This window comes from Diabrotica virgifera, chromosome 4, assembly GCF_917563875.1.
Source record: "Diabrotica virgifera virgifera chromosome 4, PGI_DIABVI_V3a".
NCBI lineage: Eukaryota > Metazoa > Arthropoda > Insecta > Coleoptera > Chrysomelidae > Diabrotica > Diabrotica virgifera.
In genome coordinates this window covers 56,019,519-56,045,348 of record NC_065446.1, presented here as the reverse complement: position 1 = coordinate 56,045,348, position 25,830 = coordinate 56,019,519, and the positions used below count along the sequence as shown (strand labels likewise).

Below are 25,830 nucleotides of genomic sequence, written 5' to 3'. Positions count from 1 at the left end.
TTTCGTTCGTTGCAATCCGTAACTGCACGCCGGGGTTTGTCCTGGTTGGGTCAGCGAGAGCAGCATATGTGCCTCCTGATGAGAGACTAATAAGTTTCGAAACCGGTAGAGGTGCTTGCTGCATTCTCTGATTGAACTGGAATATCATGCGGCTGTAGTTTCGTGTTGCAACGAAATTGAAAATGGTTATTCATTTTTGAATAAAAACAGTTTGCGAAAAAAAAAGATAGTTCCGATATTCGAACTGAAATATTAATAATTAAATTACTTTTGTTCTTGTGTTTCAGATTTGCTAAATCCATTTTTAGCTACTAACAATTCAACAAGAGATGTTCATGCAATACCTCGTACTCGTAAGCAGCAACCATATTTAGATAGCTCAAAATCTGCATATTTAAATAAAACATCAGTTGCTACCCCTGGTCCAGGCAATACACAGTTCACAACTATTTCATCGGATAAAAATCAATATGAGTATTCACATAGAGCATCTCCATCTTTTGTACCTTCATCGTCTGTTACAGCGCCTCCTCCTTCCATATCTCAATTCGTTTCACAGAAAGAGCCACTAACTAATAAACAATATGCTCCTCAGGGTTCACAAGGACTTAGTTATGCCGACACTAGAATATCAGATAGAATAAGAGGTAGAGAATTTGCACCACATGCTCAAGTACGTTCCAGTCCTAGAATAAGTCAAGTTCCTGACATACCAAGTGGTACCGTGGTACGAGATTTTTTACAAGATAGAAAATGTTGTATAAACTGTATCTGCCACTGTGCAAATAGAAATATCGAAAGCCGCAATCAAGTTCATTCGATTTATAAAGATGAGGTTTTCCATGGAAGGTGTAAAGAATCAGAAGATGATAGGGCGAAAGCGCCACCTACAACTGAATTTATTCCTGAACAACTGCAACAACAATTCCTGCCAAATAAAACTGATGTAGATAGTAGAAAGCATCCAGACACCAGTAAAAGCAATATTAATGAGATTCCTTCAAAACCATATATCAAATTAAAAACCGGAGGCGTGGATAAACAGCCAAGTGTTGCACCAAAAACTCCTAAAAAATGTGCCAAACCAAAATCATCCGTTACTAAAGTAATTCCTTCAAAAAAGTTTCCTGCCAAAGCTCCTTCAAAAACGCTAGAAGATTTTGAAAATGTTGGGAACATATCAACGTCACGACTTACTACTGAAGAATTTAATAAATTGGTAAAACCTGGTGGTAGTAAACAACATTTAGTTCAAATGTATGATCATCCTAATAGGTTTGGATATGAACGGACCATTCCTTCAGCCTCATTTGTAGAAAAGATTCCTGTGGAAAGTTTAGAAGTTATACCTGATCCAGATATGGAGGAGCATTGGCAAGAAACACAGAGAAGAAGGCAGAGAGAAGCACATATTAGAGGCAAGCAAGCTTTAGAAAAGGAAAAGCTTCAAAGAGAATACGAAGAAATGGTTAAGGTGTTACCGCTGTTACAGAAGAAGGAAAGAATAAATGAAATTTATAATGATAAACCTGAATATCATATGTCAGATGAACGACTGAAAGAAAGAGAAAAAGCAAAACAGAATAGTTTGGAGAATGCTTATAATAAGTTATTTCCGGGTCTTAAACCTGCAATTGTGACACTTCCAAAGAAACATCAAACTGAGGAACGAGGGGAAAGTTCGCTTGTTGATTCAGTTGACTCCATAAATGTAGCAAATTTGAATGCACATCATGAGGAACCGCAATTGTTTTCCGCACAAGAGACTAGAGACATTCTCCAATCGTTCACACAGCAAGACCCGCATACTAGAAGAACTAAATTGAAGCAGTTGTTAAAGCAGTTAAAGATGCAGAAAGAAGAATTGTTAAGAGAATTATCTGTATTACCCCACGACGGTAGTGTAGCTGATTTAATAGACGATTTGAGATCTTTAAATAATGGTGACGAAGATAAGAAAAAAACTCAGAGGAAACGACCTAGAAAGGAAAAGCAGCTAGATGTTTCTATTGATAGTGTGGATAGTTCTGGCAGTGAAGCGACTAGATTGGAAAGTAAAATTGGTAAGTGCATTTTATTTTTCATATACAGAGTGTTTCATTGGGAAACGGAAATACTTTAACGGTGAATAGAGGTCACCGATCCGGTTCTAGATATACTACATTTTTTGCCCTACCGGCTTTTATAACCGAGTTACAGGGTGTTTTATCGATTTTGCCCATTTCTTTCCTAAGCCATAACTTTAGAACCACCCTGTATTTTTTTTGATATTTGGTACACATATTTTATGTCTCATTTAAAACCCAAACGATCGACATATTAACCATAAGAAAAATCCAGGTCCGGACTAACAAAAAATTATAAAGTAATTGTGACCTTAAAACAACACCCTGTATATTCAAATTTTGAAAATCTGTTTGCATATTTGAAAAGAGCAAAAAAAAGTAAGTTTAATGGTTTGCTTAAATTTTTCGGTCAGATAATTTTATGACTTTAATTTTGAAATTATATTGAACTTTTTAAGAACTCTTACATTAAAAAGTAGGTATTATTAACTTTTAGTTATAAATTATTAAAGTTAATGAATAAATACTCATTTTAAAAATAATTAATACTTATTTACCACGTTGTAACGACCCAATTACTAATGACAAGAAAAATCCAGGTCCGGATTAACAAAAAAATATAAAGTAATTGTGACCTAGAACCAACTTATATATATTTAAATTTTGAAAATTTGTCTGCGCATTTTAAAAGAGCATAAAAACTGTGATTAAAGGCTAAAGGTTCATTTTAATTTTTCCGCCGTTGATTTAATTACATCAATATTGAAATTATATTGAAATTTTAAAGAACTCTGAGATTAAAAACCAGGTATTATTAACTTAATAATTTAATGTTAATGAATCAATACTTATTTTAAAAATACTTAATACTTATTTACTACGCTGGCTTCATAGATTCGCTGGATTTGTAGCTGTATGCACATCATTAAAAATTAGAATTGCGAGAATTGGGATATTTTAATGATTTAGTAAAGAATTAAAAAAAAACAGCTGTATCTAATAAAAAAATTCGTTTATACAATTCAACAATTTAACATAAATTAAAAATATTTGAACTATAACAGTTGCTCAAAATGTCCGCTATTTTGTTCGATGCATTTCCTTGCTCGTTTGAAAAGATTTCGAATCGACTTTGTAATTACATTGGGATTGTTCTGTATTTTTCTGGCAGCTTCTTGTGACCTTAACAGAATTAATCATTATGATTTCAAAATTGTCATAATTAAAATACGCAAACAAATTTTCAAAATTTTAATATACAGAGTGTTGTTTCAAGGTCACAATTACTTTATATTTTTTTGTTAATCCGGACCTGGATGTTTCTTGTCATTAGTAATTGGGTCGTTCCAATGTGGTAAATAAGTATTGATTATTTTTAAAATGAGTATTTATTCATTAACTTTAATAATTTATAACTAAAAGTTTTAATCTGCGCGAGTAAATATCTGCGCTTTTTAATGTCAGAGTTATTAAAAAATTCAATATTATGCAATTTCAAAATTAAAGTCAAAAAATTGTCTGGCCGAAAAATTGAAGCGAACCATTAAACTTATTTTTTTGTGCACTTTTCAAATATGCAAACAGATTTTCAAAATTTGAATATACAGGGTGTTGTTTTAAGGTCACAATTACTTTATAATTTTTTGTTAATCCGGACCTGGATTTGTCTTATGGTTAGTATGTCAGTCGTTTGGGTTTTGACTGAGACATATGTGTACCAAATATCAAAAAAAATATACAGGGTGGTTCTAAAGGTATGGTTTAGGAAAGAAATGGGCAAAATCGATAAAACACCCTGTAACTCGGTTATAACAGTTAGTAGGGCAAAAATGTAGTATATCTAAAACCGGCTCGGTGACCTCTATTCACCATTAAAGTATTTCCGTTTCCCTATGAAACACCCTGTATTATAGATTCGGGTTAGAACGTCCTACGACGTTGTCCAAAGCACAATTGCCACCGCGTCCTATCATTACAATCTTCTTCTCTCAATCCTTGTTCGCTCATTGATCTTCTAACTACTTCCATCCACGATTTCTTCGGTCTTCCTCGTTTCCTGGGTTCCAGTGGTATCCCTTTTGCTATTTTTTTCTGTAGCCTTTCTTCTGACATTCTTGTTTTCTCTCTATGCAGTCGGTCACAGTTTCTTTTAGACCCATTTCTTCCTTTATTGTGTTGTTTCGAACCCTATCAAGTTTCGTTTTTCTAGCTGCTCTTCTTAATGCATCCATTTCTGTGGCTTCTATTTTCCTTACTTGATATTATTTAAGACGCCATGTTTCAGATCCGTTCAGCAGTGTGCTTTTTATCATTGTGCATTTATTCTCAGTTTTCTTTGTTTTCCTATTTCAGTACTCCATAATATTCCATTCAGAGATTTAATTAATTTTCTAGCTTTATTTATTCTACAGTTTATCTCTGCATCATCCGTTCCTTCTTTGTTAAAATTTATTCCCAGGTATCTACAGTATTCACAACGTTTTATAGCCTAATAAAATAAAAAAAAAAAAATTGAAATGTAATTCCGTACAGGTTGGAACAAATTTTATATCAAAGTTTAGTGGAATACAAAAGATATTTTCAAAAAAGTATCCAAATCATATAAGGGGATCATTGTTTAAATAATTAAAAAGGGGTCATTTTTGCACAATATTTTCTTTTTCAACTGTTGAGGTAATTTACATTTTAATGAAGGCCTTTGGGATTTTTTTTGCAAAGTTGAAGGATAAATCTTTCACCTAAAACTTATTAAATTCAACTTGACCCCCTATTTATTTAAATAATTATATATAAAATTTAAAAATCAAATTTGAAAATTTTTTTTTTGCGTTTTAAATAGGCACTATAAATTATTGTCTTTAATAGTTGCGCTATGTTACCTGTATTAAGTAAAAAAATTGGTTAAAAAATATTTAATAATTTATGAGAAATTTAATTTGTTTATTAAATGTTACTATATTATAAATTGCAAAAACGCGGTTGTTGCCAAAAGAATATAAATCTGCTTAAGATCTCATTACTTTTATTTTTATGTATGTTTTTGATAAATGTATCGATAAATTCAATTTTCAATTTAACTCCCCTCTAAAATGGCATTAATTGTTCTAATTTGTTTATAATTTGTTTTTTTAATAACGTCACAGGGATTAAACGTTTTGAAATGCCGTTTCGATATTTGGGTTCCTGGGAATTTTTCACTAATTAACAATTTTTTTTGTCGTTTTTTCTCCTTTTTTTTCTTATAGTAAAAAACATAGTTTTGCTTATACAGGTTGTTTCATTACGAATGTCCAATATCTGTGTCGTAGATTCTAGACCTCAAAATATTAAGATTTAATCAAAATCACTTAAATAAAATATGGCTCCTTATTGAGTTACAGGGTGTTTTATTTAAAAATTAAAAAAATATTTTTGCACAGTATTTTAAAACTGTTCGACGTATTCTTTTCATCCTTGGTAGAATGTGTAAGTACTATACACGCTATGAAATTATGTTAAATACACGTTTCCTGCAATTACCAGAGGCGTACGACAAGGGACAGTAAATGGTTGACCCTTCTAAAATTCTACGCCACTGGTGAAATTGCCATTTTAGCACAATTTTTAGATTCTCCTATATTCTCTATTTAAATAATATCTTCTTCACTCGTAACGATAAAGTCATTAGTTTTCGAGATATTTGAAGTTAAACATGTAACGGCACAGTTACAACAATGTTATTTTGATTAATGTATTGTGCCGCTTAATTTTTAGTTTCAAATATCTCGAAAACTAATGATTTTATCGTTCAGAATGAATAATATACTCTTCAGTCTAAATAATAAAATCATTGTTGTTCTGAAGCTATTTCCTTGTGGCATCTTTATAATTACGTATTTTTTATGGGAAATAAGCCACAATTTTACTAAAAAATGAATTTATTAACGTTTCGAAGCCCAAATCGGGTTTCGTTGTCAAAATACAAAATACTGTTAAAATAAACAAACATGTTGCTAAGTAAAAAAATTCTTCTAATAATTTATTTAATCTGACTCATTTATATTGGCAATTCAGACGTATATTATACATTTTAAAGTAGAAGACTTTAAAATGATATCGCCAATATTTATGAGTTGCGTTCCTGGGACGACTTTACTAAAAGATAGTTCATTCGATTACATGAAATCAATCCCAACTCAAGAATATCCGTCGCAAAAAAATCAAAGCATGTGATCTGTCTTTAAAAAGACAACCAAATGCAACGATGACAGTAAAATTCTCGCGTTAGAGATTCCATAGTAAATCACGAGGGAAAACCAGGAAAAAACCTCGTGATACTATCCCGACATCGTAAGTATTTGGTCTTACATTTAATCTACCTTCAAAAAACTAATACCAAATTCTGACTTTAATATTGTAGCGGAAGAGAAATCTTGGCCGATCCCCGTATAACAGTAAACACCTCGAGAATGACGTAATCGGATGTGCTAGGCCTCGCCGGAGAATTCTGGAAGGTACGTCACGTAGGCGGAACAAGCCGATAGCTCGAGATGGGAGTCGATTGTTCCAGAATAACAACTGGGTATAAATACGGGCATATTTTGTGAATAAGTTTAGTGTATAAGATAAATTCGTCTGTAACTTATATAAATAAAGTCGTATATAAATTACGAACCGCTAGTTTTATTGTAATTAGAAGTAATTACACTAATCACGCTACAGTTGGTGTCGGTGTTCGGTTAACTTAGTGCGATATAAATAAGTGAATTACAGAGAGACTTTAAAAGACTTTTGAACTTTATTCGTCGGGAACAACCGGAGTGCGTTAATTGTTCGGTATTCGGAAAGACTTTAAAATACTTTTGGACTTTATTCGTCGGGAATAGTTAAAGTGCGTTGATTGTTCGGTATTCGGAAAGACTGTTAAAAGACATTTTGGAAAGTACGTGTGTGCCGACCAAAGATGTTGCTACAAGAACTTACAGTAAAACAGCTCCGTGAACAGCTCGAGGAACGGGATCTGGACAGCAGTGGGCTCAAGATAGTCCTACAAGCACGACTCGAGGATGTCCTCACGAAGAACGGAGAAGACCCAAAGACGTTCCACTTCCAGTCAGCAGAACAAGTAATCTTATCGAAATTAAAAACTGTTTCTGAAACGATCGATGAAACTTCTAGAAGAAGCGACGAGAAACTTGAAGAAGTTAGTAGACAGAACAACGAGAAATTTGAAAGTGTTTCTCAAAAGATCGATGAAACTTCTAGAAGAAGCGACGAGAAACTTGAAGAAGTTAGTAAAAGAAGCGACGAGAAACTTGAAGAAGTTAGTAGAAAAAGCGACGAGAAATTCGAAAATGTTGCTAAAAGATTCGATGAGACTTCTCAAATAATTAAAGAGGTCTGTAGGCAAAACAACGAAAAACTAGAAGAAGTTTGTAAACAGAACAATGAGAAATTTGAAGAAGTTTCTAGAACATTCGATAAGATGCAGAAAAGTGTAGAGACCGTAGAAGAAAAGATCAAACAGCTAGAGAGCAGGATAACCGATACAAAAGTACAACCATCAGTTAATGCAGCAACGTTAGATCCTTTAGTGAAAGATGAACTACCGAGAGACGAAACGTCGCATAATATGAGATTCAAATTACCACCATTTGATGGAAAGTCCTCTTGGTCCATATATCTTAGACAGTTTGAAGCTATTGCGACCGCCAATCATTGGACCGAACAAGAAAAGGCTGTTTCCTTGACTGCTGCTTTACGAGGTGATGCTGCAGATATATTAAGGTCAATTCCCAAGGGTCAAGAAAATTGTTACCAGACCTTGTTCACTCGTCTAGAAAAACGCTATGGAGATGCCCATCTACAACAAGTATACAAAGCACAACTGCGAAGTAGAAGTCAACGAGCAAGTGAGAATCTGCAAGAATTTGAAGCAGATGTGGCTCGTGTGGTGCGGTTGGCTTATCCAGAGGTGCCAGACAGCGTTTTAGAAGAAATTGCAGTAGATACCTTCGTCAATGGGCTGAAAGATAATGAACTACAGAAAGCTTTACGACTAGCAAGACCGAAAGTTTTAGATGAAGCACTTGCTATTGCATTGGAACACGAAACGGCTAGTCAAACTTCACGAGGCCATAGAGTAAGAACCATTGAAGAAAGTGACGAACACAACGATGAACGTCTGGAGGAAATGATACGGAGAGTATTAAGTAATCAGATGCCAAAGAGACGCGAGCCTAGATGTTGGAATTGTGGAGACGTAGGCCACATTCGTCGTAATTGTAAGAAGATCGTACAGCCGTCGGAAAACTAGAGCGGGTCGACACCAAGGGGCAACTGCCGACCTCGAGAACTAGAGCCCCCATAGTAACTGTCAACCTTACGTCCTCCGGTGGAATCCACAACTTATACATCGAAGGTCGTATCAGTAATAGATGTAGATCATTTTTGGTGGATACAGGTGCAACGAGAACTATCGCACGTCCAGATGTAGTACGAGACCATAATAAATTATCACCTGCAACAGTAAAGCTTAGAACAGCGACTGGTGAGCTAATTAATACATATGGCGAGGCTAATATGTCAGTATCCATTGGCCAGACCACAGTTGAACATCAAGTATTAATTGCCGAGATCTCCGACGAATTCATATTGGGGATGGACGTACTAAGGAAAGTGGGGGCAATATTGGATGTTCAAAATGGAGTTCTCAGGATCAACGGTGAAGAGTTGCCCTTTCACGACGACAAAGAAGATGTCATCCGCTTACTAACTACATGCGACGTAACCATACCCGGTAATAGTGAGAAAATTCTGATGACCATGCTTGATGGACACTGCCGAGAGGGAAGTTTAAGGATGGTCGAAGATGTAGAAAATGTCGAGTTCCTAACGGCGAAAACTTTGGTAAAAGTTCGAGATGTCATCCCTGTAAGAGTTATGAATTTAAGGGAAACTGCTATTAAGTTAAGTAGAGGAGCTTTGATCGGACAGTGTGTTCCCGTGGCTTCAATTTGCTCTATGAATACCAATGAGAAATCATCAAAGTCAAAGTATCCAAAAGACCTTGTCGAGATGATCATTGAAAGATGCCAAGACCTTGACTATGAACGAACGGAAAAAGTAAGGTCTATGCTGATAGAGTATCAAGATGTTTTTGCTATTGATAAGAAGGATAAGGGCAAAACAAGCATAGTAACGCATAAAATAAATACCGGAGACGCTCAGCCAATCAGACAACGGCCTAGACGACTTCCATTTGCGAAAAGAGATGAAGCCGAAGAGATTATCAAGGATATGGACAAACAAGGGGTAATTGAACCATCGAACAGTCCATGGACATCACCAGTAGTTCTGGTAAAGAAGAAAGATGGTTCAACGCGTTTTTGTATCGACTACCGCCAGCTCAATGCGGTAACAAAAAAAGATAGTTATCCTTTGCCCAGAATAGACGATACATTGGATACTCTCTCCGGTTCTCGTTGGTTTTCCACACTCGATTTAAAAAGTGGATATTGGCAAGTAGACATGGAGCCAGCCGATCGGGAGAAAACCGCATTTTCGATAGGATCAGGGCTTTGGCAGTTTACGGCTATGCCGTTTGGTTTATGTAATGCCCCTGCCACATTTGAAAGATTAATGGAGGCAGTTTTAAGAGGTCTAACATGGAAAACATGCCTGGTTTACTTGGATGATGTAATTGTGGTTGGAAGGTCCTTTGATGAACATGCCAAGAATCTAATAGACGTCTTTCAACGATTGAGGGCAGCGAACTTGAAGTTAAGTCCGAAGAAATGTCACATGTTTCGACGAGAAGTTAAGTACTTAGGACATATTGTATCGAGTAATGGTGTAACAGCTGATCCTGAAAAGATTGATGCAATTAAAGATTGGCCAGTACCAAAAGATAAACATGAAATTAGAAGTTTCCTTGGCCTATGTACATATTACCGACGATTTGTCAAAGGATTTGCCAATATCTCCAAGCCCCTAACAAAGTTGACGGAGGAGGGCAAAGAATATACATGGAGTGAGGAGTGTCAAAAAGCTTTCGAACAACTACAAAGGGCTCTGATCAGTGCACCGATATTAAGCTACCCGGGACAGGCAGGAAAATTTGTTTTGGATACCGATGCTAGCAACAGTGCCATAGGAGCTGTTCTCTCACAAATCCAGGATGGACAGGAAAAAGTCATCGCTTATTTCAGCAAAGTCCTGTCGAAACCAGAAAGAAACTATTGCGTTACCAGAAGAGAACTGCTGGGTGTAGTGAAGGCTTGCGAACATTTCCATAAATACTTGTACGGCAGAAAGTTCCTTCTTCGAACAGATCACGCTGCTCTAAAATGGCTTATACAATTCCGTAATCCAGAGGGCCAGATGGCAAGATGGTTAGAACGATTACAAGAATATGATTACGAGATAGAACACAGGGCCGGAAGAGTTCACTCAAATGCTGATGCCCTTTCGAGACGACCATGCAGTGCGAATTGTAATCACTGTGCCAAATTAGAGGAACGATTTTGCCCCGTGAGACGAACCACCGTAATTAATGAGCAATGGCAGCCCCAACAGTTACAAGACGCCCAAGAAGATGATCCATGTATAAAAAGAGTATTGGATTGGATGCGGCAAGGTGAGAGACCTAGTTGGCAGAACATTAGTGCATGTAGTCCAGAAGTCAAGGCCTACTGGAGCCAATGGAATTGCCTGGTACTAAAAGATGATCTTCTGTACAGAACCTTTGAGAACGATGATGGTACAGAATCTAAGCTTCAGTTAATTGTACCTAAAAGTAAAGTGTCAGAAGTATTGCGTCAGTTGCATGACGGTACATCAGGTGGACACTTTGGTATTACGAAGACTCTGCAAAAGGTTCGAGAACGGTTCTATTGGGTGAACTGTAAAGATGATGTAAGAAGATGGTGCCGAAAATGTGAACCGTGTGCATCCGGTAATGGTCCGGTTGACATCCCATGCGTGTTGACATATTTGAGATCTATCAAATTCTCTATTTTTAATATAAGACTGATGTTCACTTATTCTAACGTTTAATGGTCTTGATGTTTCACCTAAATAAAATTGTTCGCATTCAGAAGGTATTCTATAAATGCAATTCTTTGTTCTTTCTTGTTCATTGTTAGGTTTAGTTTTAGATAGAATAGATCTCAATGTGTTTGTTGTTTTGAATGTTGTTGAAAAATTGAATTTATTTCCTATCGTTTTAAGTTTCTCGGATATTCCTTTATATATGGTATTGTTATTTTCCTCGTATTATTTCTTGTGAATGTTGTAGGATCCCGTTCTAAGTTGTTCTGTTCCATTCGATCCAATCTTGTCAATTCCTTATTATTAAATAAATAAAATCATTATTATATATTATATTTTATCATTAAATAAATAAGTGATAAAATCATTAATTTTCGATATATTTGAAATTAAAAATTAAGCGGCACAAAACATTAATCAAAATAACTGTGCCGTTACATGTTTAACTTCAAATATCTCGAAAACTAATGACTTTATCGTTACGAGTGAAAAGTATATTATTTACATAGGGAGTATTGAAGAATCTAAAAATTGCGCTAAAATGGCAATTTCGCCAGTGACGTAGAATTTAGGAAGGGTCAACCCTTTGCTGTCCGCTTTCGCATGCCTCTGGTAATAGCTGGAAACGTGTAGTTAACATATTTACATAGGGCGTATAGTGCCTACACTTTCTACCAAGTATGAAAAGGAAACGTCAAATAATTTTAAAATACTGAGCAAAAATATTTTTTAAATTTTTTAAATAAAACACCTGTAACTCAATAAGGAGCCATATTTTATTAAAGTGATTTGGGTTAAATCTTAATATTTTGAGGTCTAGAATCTACAACTCGGAGATTGGACATTCTTAATGAAACAACCTGTATAAGCAAAACTATGTTTTTTACTGTAAGGAAAAAAAGAAGAAGGAAAAACGACAAAAAAAATTTGTTAATTAGTGAAAAATTCCCAGGAACCTGAAACGGCATTACAAAATGTCTAATCCCCGCGACGTTATTAAAAAAACATTATAAACAAATTACAACAATTTTCAAATGCCATTTTAGAGGGGAGTTAAATTGAAAATTGAATTTATCAATACATTTATCGAAAATATACATAAAAATAAAAGTAATGAGACCTTACATAGATTTATATTCTTTTGGCAACAACCGCGTTTTTGAAATTGAAAATATAGTAATATTTAATAAAGAAATTAAATGTCTCATAAATTATTAAATATTTTTTAACCAATTTTTTTTCGCTAAATAGTGATATCATAGCGCAACTTTTCCTATAAAATAAATTAATTTATAGTACTTACTTAAAACGCAAATATTATTTTTTAGCAAATTTGATTTTTAAATTTTATATATAATTATTTAAATAAATAGGGGGTCAAATTGAATTTAGTAAGTCTTAGGTGAAAGATTTAACCTTCAACTTTGCAGAAAAAACTCCCTAAAGACCTCCATTAAAATGTAAATTACCTCAGCAGTTAAAATAGTAAATATTGTGCAAAAATGACCCCTTTTTAATTCTTTAAATAATGATCCCTTATATGATTTGGATACTTTCTTGAAAATATGTTTTGTACCAACCTAAACTTTGATATAAAATTTGTTTCAATCTGTACGAATTTACATTTTGATTTACATGTAGTGTAATCTTATTTTAATAGGACTATTATTGTTTTCCAGTTGTAGGTCAATAGTTTCCTCTCCTACGCAGAGGTACAACGTCTTTTCCATGTCCATTATCTTATCAGACACCATTTTTCAAATTCCTCATTCAATTTTCGTGTCATGTACTCGAGATCCTCTTTGTCATTTGCACGTATTACTTGATCATCGACAAATTGGACGGTATACAAGCAAGTGTCATCGTTCATCTGTATGCCCATTCCTTTGCAATTTCAATTTCCACTGGTGGAGAGCTTTACCAATATAGATTTTAAAAAGTGTCGGTGATATGCAGCACCCCTGTCGTAGGCCTTTATTGACTCTGAATGGTTCCTAGATACTGTTGCCTAATTTTATCTGGGCTTCCATGTTGTTGTATATTTATTCTGAACAACGTTTATGAGTGTATGATTAATTGAAGTTTCCTGGGTATTTGCCATAGTTTCGAGATAGGGATATTGTTATCATATACTTTTCCTAAATCTATGAATGTAAGGTGTGTTGATATATTTCGTGCTAGTTTCCGTGCTATTTTTTTTCATCCGGTTTTTTTAACGTCTTATGCCTTTCGGTCTTTGGCGAATGTTCTATAAATTGTTTTGCCCTTTTTTTGTCCTGGTGAATTCCTCCTCCAACTAATAAGTTTTGTTTCACTTGTTTGGCCATTTCATCTGCTTTTTCATTACCCGTATAACCTTCATGCCCTGGTTCCAGGCTACCGTAACATTGATACGGTCTGGTTTGTTTAGAGCCATACAATCCCATACTAGCTTATAAATTACCTCTACAGAATTGAGTACTTTAAAAGCGCTGTCTCGTAGATGTTGCATCGATGGGTTGCTCCATTACGATATTTGCTTTTAGCTGGCTTTCCCATATAAAGACATGAACTGGTGGTAGTTTCAGCGGGACTTCCAACGCCGCTGTAGGAGTTGTTTTTATAACCCCCGTAATACACAGGCTTGCTAGTCTTTGTGTATTACTTAGTAGCCTTAAATTGCTCCCTATTGCTGCGTTTTTGTCCACCACGTCACAGACCTATAGGTTTTCGTTGGTCTAATAACCCTTGTGTATAACCATAGGGTAATTTTGGGGTTGAGCCCCTAATTATTACCACACATTCTTCTACATCTACCCTATGACATAGTAGCTTCCTGTGCGGTTTTCAGTATATGATTATTCCAAATAAAACTATGGTCAAAATATACCCCTAGGTATTTTGTTTCTTTGGCAAATGGAATTTTTTCTCCCAGTACCAGTGGTTTTAGGTCTTGTAATATTGTCTTTTTTGTGAAGTTGACGATTTCTGTTGTTTGAGCATTAACTATCAGTCTCTTTTTTACACCAGTTATCAACTATATTTAGCGCTGCTTGCATTCACCCAGGTACAACCTGGGCGAATTTCCCCTGGCAACGATTGCAATATCGTCAGAGTATCCTAAACAGTAGAAGTCTTTTGTGGACAGATTTTTGAGAAGATCATCTACCAAGGTTGTCCAAAGTAGAGATGATAGAACTCCTCCTGGACAACCTCCGCCTGCTCTTGCTTTGATGGTTGCCTTACGTAGAGTGGATATTACTATCGTATTCTCCAGGGATGCCCTTATCCATCTGCATATTACCGCAGTTGTGCCTTGTCTACTCATTACTTTCAGAGTTGGTGGTAACAATATTGAATGCCCGTTCAATATCTAAAAAAGCGGCCATTGCTATCTCTTTGTCCTCTATTGACTTTGTCATATTTAGATCATCCAATCCAACCCTGAGTCCGTAGATTTATCAGGTTCATACGCATATTGATGATTGCTTAGAGGATTATCTTTTAGCACTTCGTCTCTTATGTACCTATCCAGATGCCTTCCAGCGTTTTTAGTAGAAAAGACGATATGCTTATTGGTCTATACGACTTTGGTGTTAGGTCTGATAATTTACCTACCTTAGGCAAGTCTATGTTAGTACGAACCCCATGCTAAACTGGCCTGGAGGAGCTTGCATATGTGTGGTATCAATACCTATAATCCATATGCAAAATTATCGGATATATGCCACCTGTCCCTGGAGATCATCTAATTCTGTTTTGTCTTGTAATTGCTGTGACTATTTCCTATTCTATAGAACTTGGCCTAGTCTGATTTTGGTCTATGTCGGTTCCCCTATCTGCATCCTTCAGAATTGTTGAGACCCTAAAGTGCGTGATTGAATTCTCTAAGACTTTCCTCTTTGGTCTTCGTAAATTTGCCATTAGCTTTCTTTACAAAACCCTACTTTTTTAATGGTAGCACCATCCTTTGCCAGGACTTCATGCAGTTGGCAGCATATCTGTAATCTCCTCTCAAAACTCTCCATGAATTTCTTTTGGCTTTCCGAGTTTCTTTATTTTATAGCGTTAGCTTATACCTATAATTTACTATGGACCTGATTATTTTCTTATAGACCTAGAGTTTTATTTTCGATTTATATCACGCGATTTGAATATAGGCACATAGCGTAATAGGCTTTTTTAGCCCGCAGAGGCCTTTTATTTATTTCAGGTTCTTCTAAGTAAATGTGAAACTGTTTACTTGTACGAAATCATCTATAGAGTGTTGTTGTTGCTCTTGTCTATTTGATCTGGTCTTTACGAGTAATGTTGTTTTATTTGTATGTATTGATACCCCTAAAATTTAAGTACATATAGGCTAGCGGCAGGCACCCCCAAAATGACCAGGTACTGACCACGGAGAGGTGAATGGCCAATTTTAGACATACTGTTTGTTTTTGACGGTGCTGAAACCGAAAATGAGATTTATTTTGAATTTCATGTGGGGGAACATTGTCAAAATCGCAATTTTACTCTAAAAATAAATAAAAATAAAATGATGTTTTTTGCGTTTACCTCGCTACAACTCTGTTCTATTTTAATATTTTTTTTCTGAAATTTTTACAGTATATAGATCTAACATTTCTGAAGACAACGGTACCTGTTTCAAGCTTTAATTCTTATTATGATAAAGGTTATGAATTTCTCAAAGGAAAAGGTGCGGATTTGTGCATTGCAAAGTTTAATCGCAAAAGTTGAGTGACGAAATTTAAAATTTAGCCTTTTAATCACGTTTATGTTAAAATAGAGAGTACAAAGAAGTTTTCTGAAAAAATTTAGATCAAAATGTTTTATAGCAAATAAAAGTGCAACTTTTATTCTCGACATTAGAAATCCCCAATATAACGGTTATTTTTCGAGATACTTACTGACCATGGGTGGTGAATGGCTAATTTTGGTCTTAGATTATGTTTTTGACGGTGCTGAAAATGAAAATGAAATTTATTTTAAATTTTAGGTGGGGGAATATTTTCAAAATAGCAATTTTACCATAAAAATAAAAAAAAGCTTTAATTCTTATTATGATAAAGGTTATGAATTTCTCAAAGGAAAAGGTGCGGATTTGTGCATTGCAAAGTTTAATCGCAAAAGTTGAGTGACGAACTTTAAAATTTAGCCTTTTAATCACGTTTATGTTAAAATAGAGAGTACAAAGAAGTTTTCTGAAAAATTTTAGATCAAAATGTTTTATAGCAAATAAAAGTGCAACTTTTATCATCGACATTAGAAATCCCCAATATAACGGTTATTTTTCGAGATACTTACTGACCATGGGTGGTGAATGGCTAATTTTGGCCTTAGATTATGTTTTTGACGGTGCTGAAAACGAAAATGAAATTTATTTTAAATTTTAGGTGGGGGAATATTTTCAAAATAGCAATTTTACCATAAAAATAAAAAAAAGCTTTAATTCTTATTATGATAAAGGTTATGAATTTCTCAAAGGAAAAGGTGCGGATTTGTGCATTGCAAAGTTTAATCGCAAAAGTTGAGTGACGATATTTAAAATTTAGCCTTTTAATCACGTTTATGTTAAAATAGAGAGTACAAAGAAGTTTTCTGAAAAATTTTAGATCAAAATGTTTTATAGCAAATAAAAGTGCAACTTTTATTATCGACATTAGAAATCCCCAATATAACGGTTATTTTTCGAGATACTTACTGACCATGGGTGGTGAATGGCTAATTTTGGCCTTAGATTATGTTTTTGACGGTGCTGAAAACGAAAATGAAATTTATTTTAAATTTTAGGTGGGGGAATATTTTCAAAATAGCAATTTTACCATAAAAATAAAAAAAAGTGAAATCACGTTTTTTTTGCGTTTAACTCGCTTTAACTCTGGTCCATTTTAATATTTTTTTCTAAGTGTACACTAATTGTACACTATATGTTTCTCATTTTTTTGAAGACAACGCTATCTGTTTTAAGATTTTAGTCTTATTCTTGTAAAAGTTATGAATTTTTTAAAGTACAAGGTGCAGATTCGTGAATTGCAAAGTTTAGTAGCAAAAGTTGAGTGGCAAAATTTGAAAATTATCTTATTAATCACGTTTATGTTAAAACATAGAGTTTAAAGAAGTTTTCTGGAAAGTTTTAGTTACAAATATTTAATAAAAAAAATGGCGCAACTTTTAATATAGACGTTATATACATCCCCAAAATAACGCTTATTTTTTCGAGATACTGACCATGGGCGGAGAATAGCTAATTTTGGTCTTATTTTATGTTTTCGATGATGCTGACAATGAAAAAGAGGTTTATTTTGAATTTTATGTGAGGGAATATTGCCAAAATCGCAATTTTAACCTAAAAAAAAAAAATAAGTTACGAATTTTTACGTTTAACTCGCTACAACTCTGTTCCATTTTAATATTTTTTTTCTAAAATTTCTACAGCATATATTTCTCACCTTTGTGAAGACTATGAAAGCAACTGTAGTCTTTCAGTCTTTTCTTCATAAAAGTTATAAATTTAAAAAATCAAAGGTGCAGATTCGTGAATTGCAAAGTTAAATCGCAAAAATTAAGTGACAAAATTTAAAATTTATCTATTTGATTACGTTTATGTTAAACCATAGAGTTCAAAGAAGTTTTATGGGGAGTTAGAGAAAAAATTAATATGTGTTATAGAAAAAATATGGTGCAACTTTTAATTTTAAGAAAAACGTGCTTTAATTATTTTAGGTCTAGATGTGTTAAAGAAAAAATATGGTGCAACTTTTAATTTTAAGAAAGACGTGGTTTAATTTTTTTTATTTTTAGGGCAAAATTGCGATTTTGACAATGTTCTCCCACCTAAAATTCAAAATAAACTTGATTTTCGTTTTCAGCACCATCAAAAACATAAAGTAAGACCAAAATTAATCCTTCACCACCAATGATCAGTATCTCGAAAAATTAGCATTATTTTGGGGATTTATAACGTAGATGTTAAAAGTTGCACCGTTTGTTTTCTATAAAACATTTTGACCCAAAACTTTCCAGAAAACTTTTTTGTACTCATGTTTTATTGTTGAATTTGATTTAAAATCTAATATTTCAAATTTTGTCAGTCAAAATTCATAACCTTTATCAGTATAAGAATAAAAGCTTGAAACAGGTACCGTTGTCTTCATAAATGTTAGAGCTATATACTGTAAAAATTTCAGAAAAAATATTAAAATGGAACAGAGTTGTAGCGAGGTAAACGCAGAAAAAAGTGATTTCATTTTTTTTTATTTTTAGGTTAAAATTGCGATTTTGACAATGTTCCCCGACATAAAATTCAAACTAAACCTCATTTTCGTTTTCAGCACCCTCGAAAATAAAAAGTATGAATAAAATTAGCCATTCACCCCTCCGTGGTCAGTATCTCGAAAACTAAGCGCTTTTTTGAGGATGTGCCGCTCGTGTCATCATTCTCTTTGCCTTATCCCTATGCGGGGTCGGCTTCCCTAATTGCATTTCTCCACACAATTCTATCTTGGGCCATATCAATGTTAATCCCCTTTACCAACATGTCCTGCCTTATCGTCTCCCCCCAGGTCTTCTTTGGTCTTCCTCTCCTACTCCTTCCAGGAATCTGCACTTCAGCTATTCTTCGTATTGGGTGGTTAACGTCTCGACGTTGAACATGACCAAACCATCTTAACCTATGCTCTCTCATTTTGGCATCAATTGGTGCCACACCTAGACTTACCCTAATATACTCATTTCTAATTTTATCCTTCTTTGTCACTCCACTCATCCATCTAAGCATTCTCATTTCCGCCACATGCATTCGCTGTTCCTCTTTCTTTTTCACTGCCCAACATTCAGTTCCGTACATCATAGCTAGTCTTATGGCTGTTTTATAGAATTTACCCTTCAGCTTCATTGGAATTTTTCTGTCACACAACACACCACTCGCTTCTTTCCACTTCATCCATCCAGCCCTAATTCTACTGCATGCATCTCCATCTATTTCTCCATTACTCTGTAATACCGATCCTAGGTACTTAATATGATTGCTTTTTACAATCATTTCACCATCCAAAGATACCATTTTATTTGTAGTAGCTCCATCTTTAAATGAACATTCCAAATACTCTGTTTTTGTCCTACTAAGTTTTAAACCTTTTTCCTCCAGAGCTTGTCTCCACTGTTCCAGTTTTTGTTCTAAGTCTCTTTCACTATTTCCTACTAACACGACATCATCAGCATACATTAAGCACCATGGAATGTTACCCTGTATTTTCGCTGTTATCTGGTCCAAAACTAATGAGAATAAATACGGACTAAGCACAGAACCTTGATGCAATCCTACTTTCACATGAAATTTATCAGTCTCTCCCACACCTGTCCTAACACTAGTCGTTAATCCCTCATACATATCCCTCACAATCTTTACATATTCACCAGGGACTCCTTTCTTATTGAGTAATATCCTTAATTAAATTGATTACGATATATTAAAAAATATCTCATATGATTTTCAGCTACAAGCAAGTCTCCCAGGAAGAAAGCAAAGGTTAAAACAAAAGTCATTATCCGACAAAATGCTAGCACTCAGACGACTCCAAAGTCATCCACACATGAAGAAATTCCGAAAGCAGTACCATCACCACCAGTTTTACAAGCGCCACCGTCATCACTTAATGACATTCCACCCTTACCAACTTGCACTAAATTTCATATTCCTTGTGACTGTGATAAAGAAAACAAAGAATCTTCTGATGGTAAGTGTCAGATACTGGTGATTCACGTTAATGATAAACCGGAGATAATTGTAAATGAAACAGAAAAACCAGTGAAATTATCCAGTGAGCGACAGAAATCTGCTGCATCGCCAAACTATGTGGATGTTGGAGTTCAAATATCAGATCCTCGTGATCGACCTAAGAAACAAAAATCTAAATCCTTTGACGCAAAAACCAACAGTACGCTGGAAAAATCAAAAACGTGGAGAGATCACCTTAGCAAAAATTCCATATCGACCACAAGTACTTCTTACCTAAGTCCTCCAGATTTTCAAAGACGAAAAGCTGGCGATAGGCACGTAGATTATTTTAGAAAACCACAACAAAATGAACTGTCAGCTGCTTTCTCTTCACAAGAATTGGGACATCCAAGAGTGTTCCATTATGCTAAAAAGTTACTAAGTATGGACCGAGGTAGTGTAGAAAATTTGAGTGTAAGCAGCAGTAACATTGAAACGCCAACTCAAAGTATAATAGAAATAGAAAGTAATAATCCCAAGGGATTATTCCTGGAATCGCTAAAAACAAGGGACGAGAATGTTATAGACGGACGTGCTTATTCACCTGATTATAGTTCAGTACCCTTCAACGCTAGCGCTAGCGGTGTTAGTTCCCAAAAAGAACCACCAAACAGTGCAGTTTTTGAAGACGTGCCTTGTAAAACATCGGAACAAAAAATATTAGAGCAGTATGCTGAGGTCACTGATACTTGCACCAAACGAATCGAAGAGTTAGCTGACAGGATAGAGCAACTAAAAAAAGATAAAAGAAAGATGCTGCAGGTGCCCAAATGTTCTGACAAATGCTCGAAAGATTTTTCTACAGCCTACATGGATCTGCCTGAATATAAAGCAGATTCGAAAGCAAGTAAAAGCTCCAGTTCAAGTTTGGATGAAGAAGAACTACTTAGGAAATTCACTGAAATAGATTATGAGTTTTTGAGGCAGATGCAGCAGCTACATAGGCCCGTTATACATACAACAGATGCTCCCAGAGATAAAGAAATTGAGGTCGTAACTATTCCAACAAAGCCGCCAACTTCTGGTACGTATATTAATAGTCCAATAAAATAAAATAAAATCAAAATGTAATTCCGTACAGGTTGGAATAAATTTTTTATCAAAGTTTAGGTCAAAATAAAAGATATTTTCACGAAAGTATATGATTCATATGAGGGGATCATTGTTTAAATAATTAAAAATAGGTAATTTTTGCACAAATTTTACTTTTTTAACTGCTGCGGTAATTCATGTTTTTAAGGATTTTTCAATTTTTGTCTACAAAGCTGGAGAAACAACCTGTTATACAAGACTTACTAAATTAAATTGGACCCTTAATTTATTTAAATAATTGTAAATCAAAACTAAAAAACAAATTTCCAAAAAAATGTTATTTGCATTATAAATAAGCACTATAAAACATTTTGTTTTGCGGAAAAAGTTGCGCTGTGGTACCAGTATAAACTGAAAGAAAATTGGTTGATAAATATTGAGTAGTTTATGAGATATTTAATTTGTTTATAAAAAATTACCATTTTTTCAATTGCAAAAACGCGGTAGTATACAAGTTTTTAAGGTCTCATTTTTTTGTTTTTACGTTTATTTTCGAAAAATGTATTGACAAATTAAAATTTCAATTAAATACCTCTCCAAAATGGCGTTTTAAAATTGGTTAAAACTTGATTTTTGAATAACATCGCCGGAATTAAAAATTTTGAAATTATTTTTCTATATTCGTGTTCTTGGTAGTTTTTGGCACACTTACAAAAGAAAAAAAATCTAGATCCATTTTTTGCCGAGATCGCTTTTCCAAGTTTAAAAATTCATAATTTGTTATAAACATTTTTTTCCAAATATTTTTTTCTCTAGATGGGATAAATAAAAACTGACACAACAGATTTAAAAAAAATAACAAAATAATACTGAATTAGCATTAAAATTTGTTAAAGACTTTTTTCATTGTACAATATTAAAATATATAATGTATTTTACATTTAATTTTATAATCTTTATAACAGGTAGTACACTAAAAATTGTGTATATATTTGTTAATTTTTATTCACTTATATACATATATTTATATAGAAGTTGTCCTCCATTTTTTTATATATTTTCTTTTGTATTCACATTATTAACTTTGCGAAACTTTGCCAATGATTTGTACAAAGAAAAAGTTTTTATGTTTCTTTAACAAAATTTTACTATTTTGTTAAATTTTTAAAATTAAAATTTGTTTAACTTTTATTTAGAAAACTTTTATTAATCACAATATTGGAGAAAAAAAATGTGAAAAAAAATGTTTATAACAAATTAATGAATATTTATTGCAAAAAGGATCATACAGATGTTATTATTTTTACATGCTACCCCAATTAAAAAAAAAACATTGAAATTGGCCCATTATTAACGGATATATTGCAAACTACTCGTCCGCCAATTTTTCAAAAAATCGTCATTTTTCAAAGTATTCTACAATTTTTTTATGTGTATAAATTGCATTGTTAAGTAGTAGGGTTAATAGATGTACTTACGCACTTTTAAATTTTAATATTAATAAATAAACAAATAATGAATTTTTAAACTTTTAAGTTTAAGCAAAAAAAAAGATCTAGATTTTTTTTCTTTTTTGAATGTGTCAAAAACTACCAGGAACACGAATATCGAAAAATAATTCCAAAATTTTTAATTCCGGCGATGTTATTAAAAAAACAAATTTTAAACAAATTACACCAATTTTCAAAAGCCATTTTGGATGGGTCTTTAATTGACATATTAATTTGTCAATACATAATTTATCGAAAATATACATAATAAAAGCAAAAAAATTGAGGCGTCAAAAACTTATATAGGTACTCTATGGGCAACAACAGCGTTTTTGCAATTGAAAAAATGTTAATTTTTTATAAACAAATTAAATATCTCATAAACCACTTAAAATTTATCAACCATTTTTTTTTTTCAGTTTATACCGGTACCCTAGGAGGGCAACTTTTTCTGCAAAACAAAATGTTTTATAGTGCTTATTTATATTGCAAATAAAATTTTTTTTTGGAAATTTGTTTATTCAATTTTGATTTAAAATTATTTAAATAAATTAAGGGTCAAACTTTGTACAGGATTTAGTAAGTCTTATATAAAAGATTGTTTCTTCAGTTTCATAGAAAAAAATTGTAAAAACCTTAATAAAAACATGAATTCCCGCAGCAGTTAAAAAAGTAAATTTTGGGCAAAGATTACCACCTATTTTTAATTATTTAAACAATGAGTCCCTCATATGAATCATATACTTTCTTGAAAATATCTTTTATTTTGACCTAAACTTTGATAAAAAAATTTATTCCAACCTGTGCGGAATTACATTTTGATTTACATGTATCGTAATTTTATTTGATCGATCACACATATTGCCATTGTCTGAAATAAATGATTATCTTTATTCTTCTTAAGGTAGATCTAAGGGTTTGGATGGAGCTCAAGTTAAACCATTCTCTCAGATTTCGAAACCAAAAGGTTCGTTTTCTTCCTATATCTCTCGTACCTTCAATTTTACCTTCCATAATCAGCTGTAACTACTACTCTGTATCTTGATTCTCTTATGAGATGCCCAAAATATTCAAGTTTTCGCCTTTTGGATAGTTTGAACGACTTGTCCATTTTTATTAACTCTGCGTAGGATTTCAATATTCGTATCTTTGTCCTTCCACGATATACGAGCATTCTACGATAGCACTAGCTCACTAGCATATTACTCCAGGGAAATAAGGCAAAATTATACCATGTTCGGGACACTTGACCAGCCAGGTTGCAAATGGGTTTTTGGGTACTATATACCTAATATATTATAAATACAAAAATGTCCGTCACAGTTCGGACGAGAATTTTAGTTATTAACAAATACGGGTCAAAAATAGCAGTTTTTTTTGTTTAAATCGCTACAGGTAAAAATGGGGTAATTAAATATCTTATTTATACTGTTATTCTTTTAGTAGATGAGCCAAGGTTTAAAATGGCAGGTTGTGAATTTCGGTTCGATCATTTGTTGCTTCAGAAATTGCAAAATAAGACTAAAATTTCGAAAATCAAAAATTTGCTATAAACTTTGCGAAAATGAACTTAAGACTTTAAGGCCCGACGCAAATTGAACCTAAGCGAGACACAACCTGCGCCGGCGCGGCGGGACGAGTGACCCGTGCAGTTATTTTTTAGCTTCTTCTTAACGTGCCCTATCAAGTCTCCTTGACGTTGGCGATTAACAAGGCGAAACTGTCTCTGTCTCGAGCTATTCTAAATAGTTGTTCTGCTTTCTTTATTCCTGTCCACTCCCGGATATTCTTCAACCAAGAGGCCTGCTTTCTACCAATTCCTCTGCGTCCTTCGATTTTACCCATCATAGTAAACCGGTCTCCCCTTACTACGTGTCCAAAATAGGCCATTTTGATTTTTTCTAGCGCACCGCATATTAAACCCAACCCGACCCAACCCTTGGCTGTCGCTGTGACGAACATAGACGGGCAAAATCAGTGCGGAGCTGTAACGGTTACTTTTGATACCGGTTCTTAGTGGTACTGAGTACAAATACTCATTACAAAATACTGTATCTGATCCTTGTACTAAATTGAGTAGGCAACTTTAAATCAGTATTTCCATACTTGTCGGCATCCAAAGGTTGGATGGATTTTGCCATGTTGGCATCTATATAAGACTTTTAGTCTGTTTTTTAAAGGCTTTGACCTTTGTCTTTTTTGGTTGGCTCACCATGTTCTTGTAACACTGATGATGCTCTTGTTACAGAGCGAAAACACTTTGTTTCTATGTTGTAGCCCTATAGGGGCTTTTTAAACTAATATACCTTTTACCAAGCCAAAAATTTTTTATTAAATTTTACTTGTAATAATTAATGGTATACAGCCAGCTACAGGAAATTTTTCCTTGTGGCATTTCAGATACGTCCATCTCGCAAACAAAAACAAGTAAAAATAAACAACTGGCAGTGAGTCACGCGTCCCACGACCCAAGAAAACTGTACGCCGATGACAAACGTTCCCAAGCGAGACCTGCGAAGGCATGCACTGATGGTAGGATGGGTTCGATTTGCGGTCTCTCGCTTATAAGCGTCTCGCTTAGGATCAATTTGCGCCGGGGCTAAGACTTTGATATTGAACTAAAAGTAGAATCAAACAGTCCATGTAATACACAAAAAATTTCAAGACGATTCGTCAATTAGTTTAAATTTTATCAATTTGTTTATCCCTCAGAGGGATATCATCCAATTTGCAATGTTATTGCTCAGAAAATGATAATGACACAGCGAATTTTCGGGTACCACATGAAAGAAGAAGACCTATATTTTCATTATTTTTAATAACTCCCTCGCAATCTTTCCCCTCGCCTGTCAAGGTCTTATGCTGTTCAGAACCGCCTGTCATTGTACATATTTCTTCTAAATGAGTTACTCAAACACTAACTTAAATTTAAACTTTACAGGAGAAAGTTTATTTTACCCCCTAAACTATGCACCCTTCGTTCCACCTGGTAGATAATGGTCCTTTTCATGACCATTTTTCAGTGCGTCACAAATGATAGAAAAAAAGGTAAGTCCGTGATAATACACATTTTAACATTTATTCTAACATGACATTTTAGTTAAATCTGACAGTTGTCACATTTTATTTGCAATTTGCCATAAAAACAAATCAATTGTGTTTATTGCATTTATAGAATGGTATTTTCTTTGATTTGTATAGTCTTATAAATTGTACAGATTATATTCGTAGATATATTATATAATTCGTAAATAACTTTTTTTCGATTATAGCGCAATCTATCGACAACTAGAATAAATGTTAGAAAGCGTTAGAAAGAAATCGAAAAACTGTGACGCACTGAAAGATGCTGATGAGAAAAAGAATACCCGTGCAGGGCTTACGCCTGCCAAGTCATGGTTTTTAGCCTTGGTGTGCTATGACTTATCACTATACAAATTTGTAGCCTTACAGG

At 33.9% G+C, this 25,830-nt stretch overlaps 2 protein-coding genes across 2 annotated transcripts in view; one reads left to right on the top strand and one right to left on the bottom strand.

Moving 5' to 3' along the window:
* The window catches only part of LOC126883521 (uncharacterized), a 225,323-nt gene that overhangs the window by 118,249 nt on the left and 81,244 nt on the right, over nt 1-25,830 (bottom strand). The gene's annotated exons all lie outside the window — the stretch shown is intronic.
* LOC114331818 (uncharacterized) overlaps nt 1-25,830 on the top strand; it is a 41,994-nt gene that overhangs the window by 14,164 nt on the left and 2,000 nt on the right. Inside the window, exons 3-4 of the mRNA XM_028281488.2 lie at nt 288-2,063; nt 19,574-20,878. Of these exons, the coding sequence (XP_028137289.1) occupies nt 288-2,063; nt 19,574-20,878 (3,081 nt within the window). The remainder of the gene's footprint in view (nt 1-287; nt 2,064-19,573; nt 20,879-25,830) is intronic.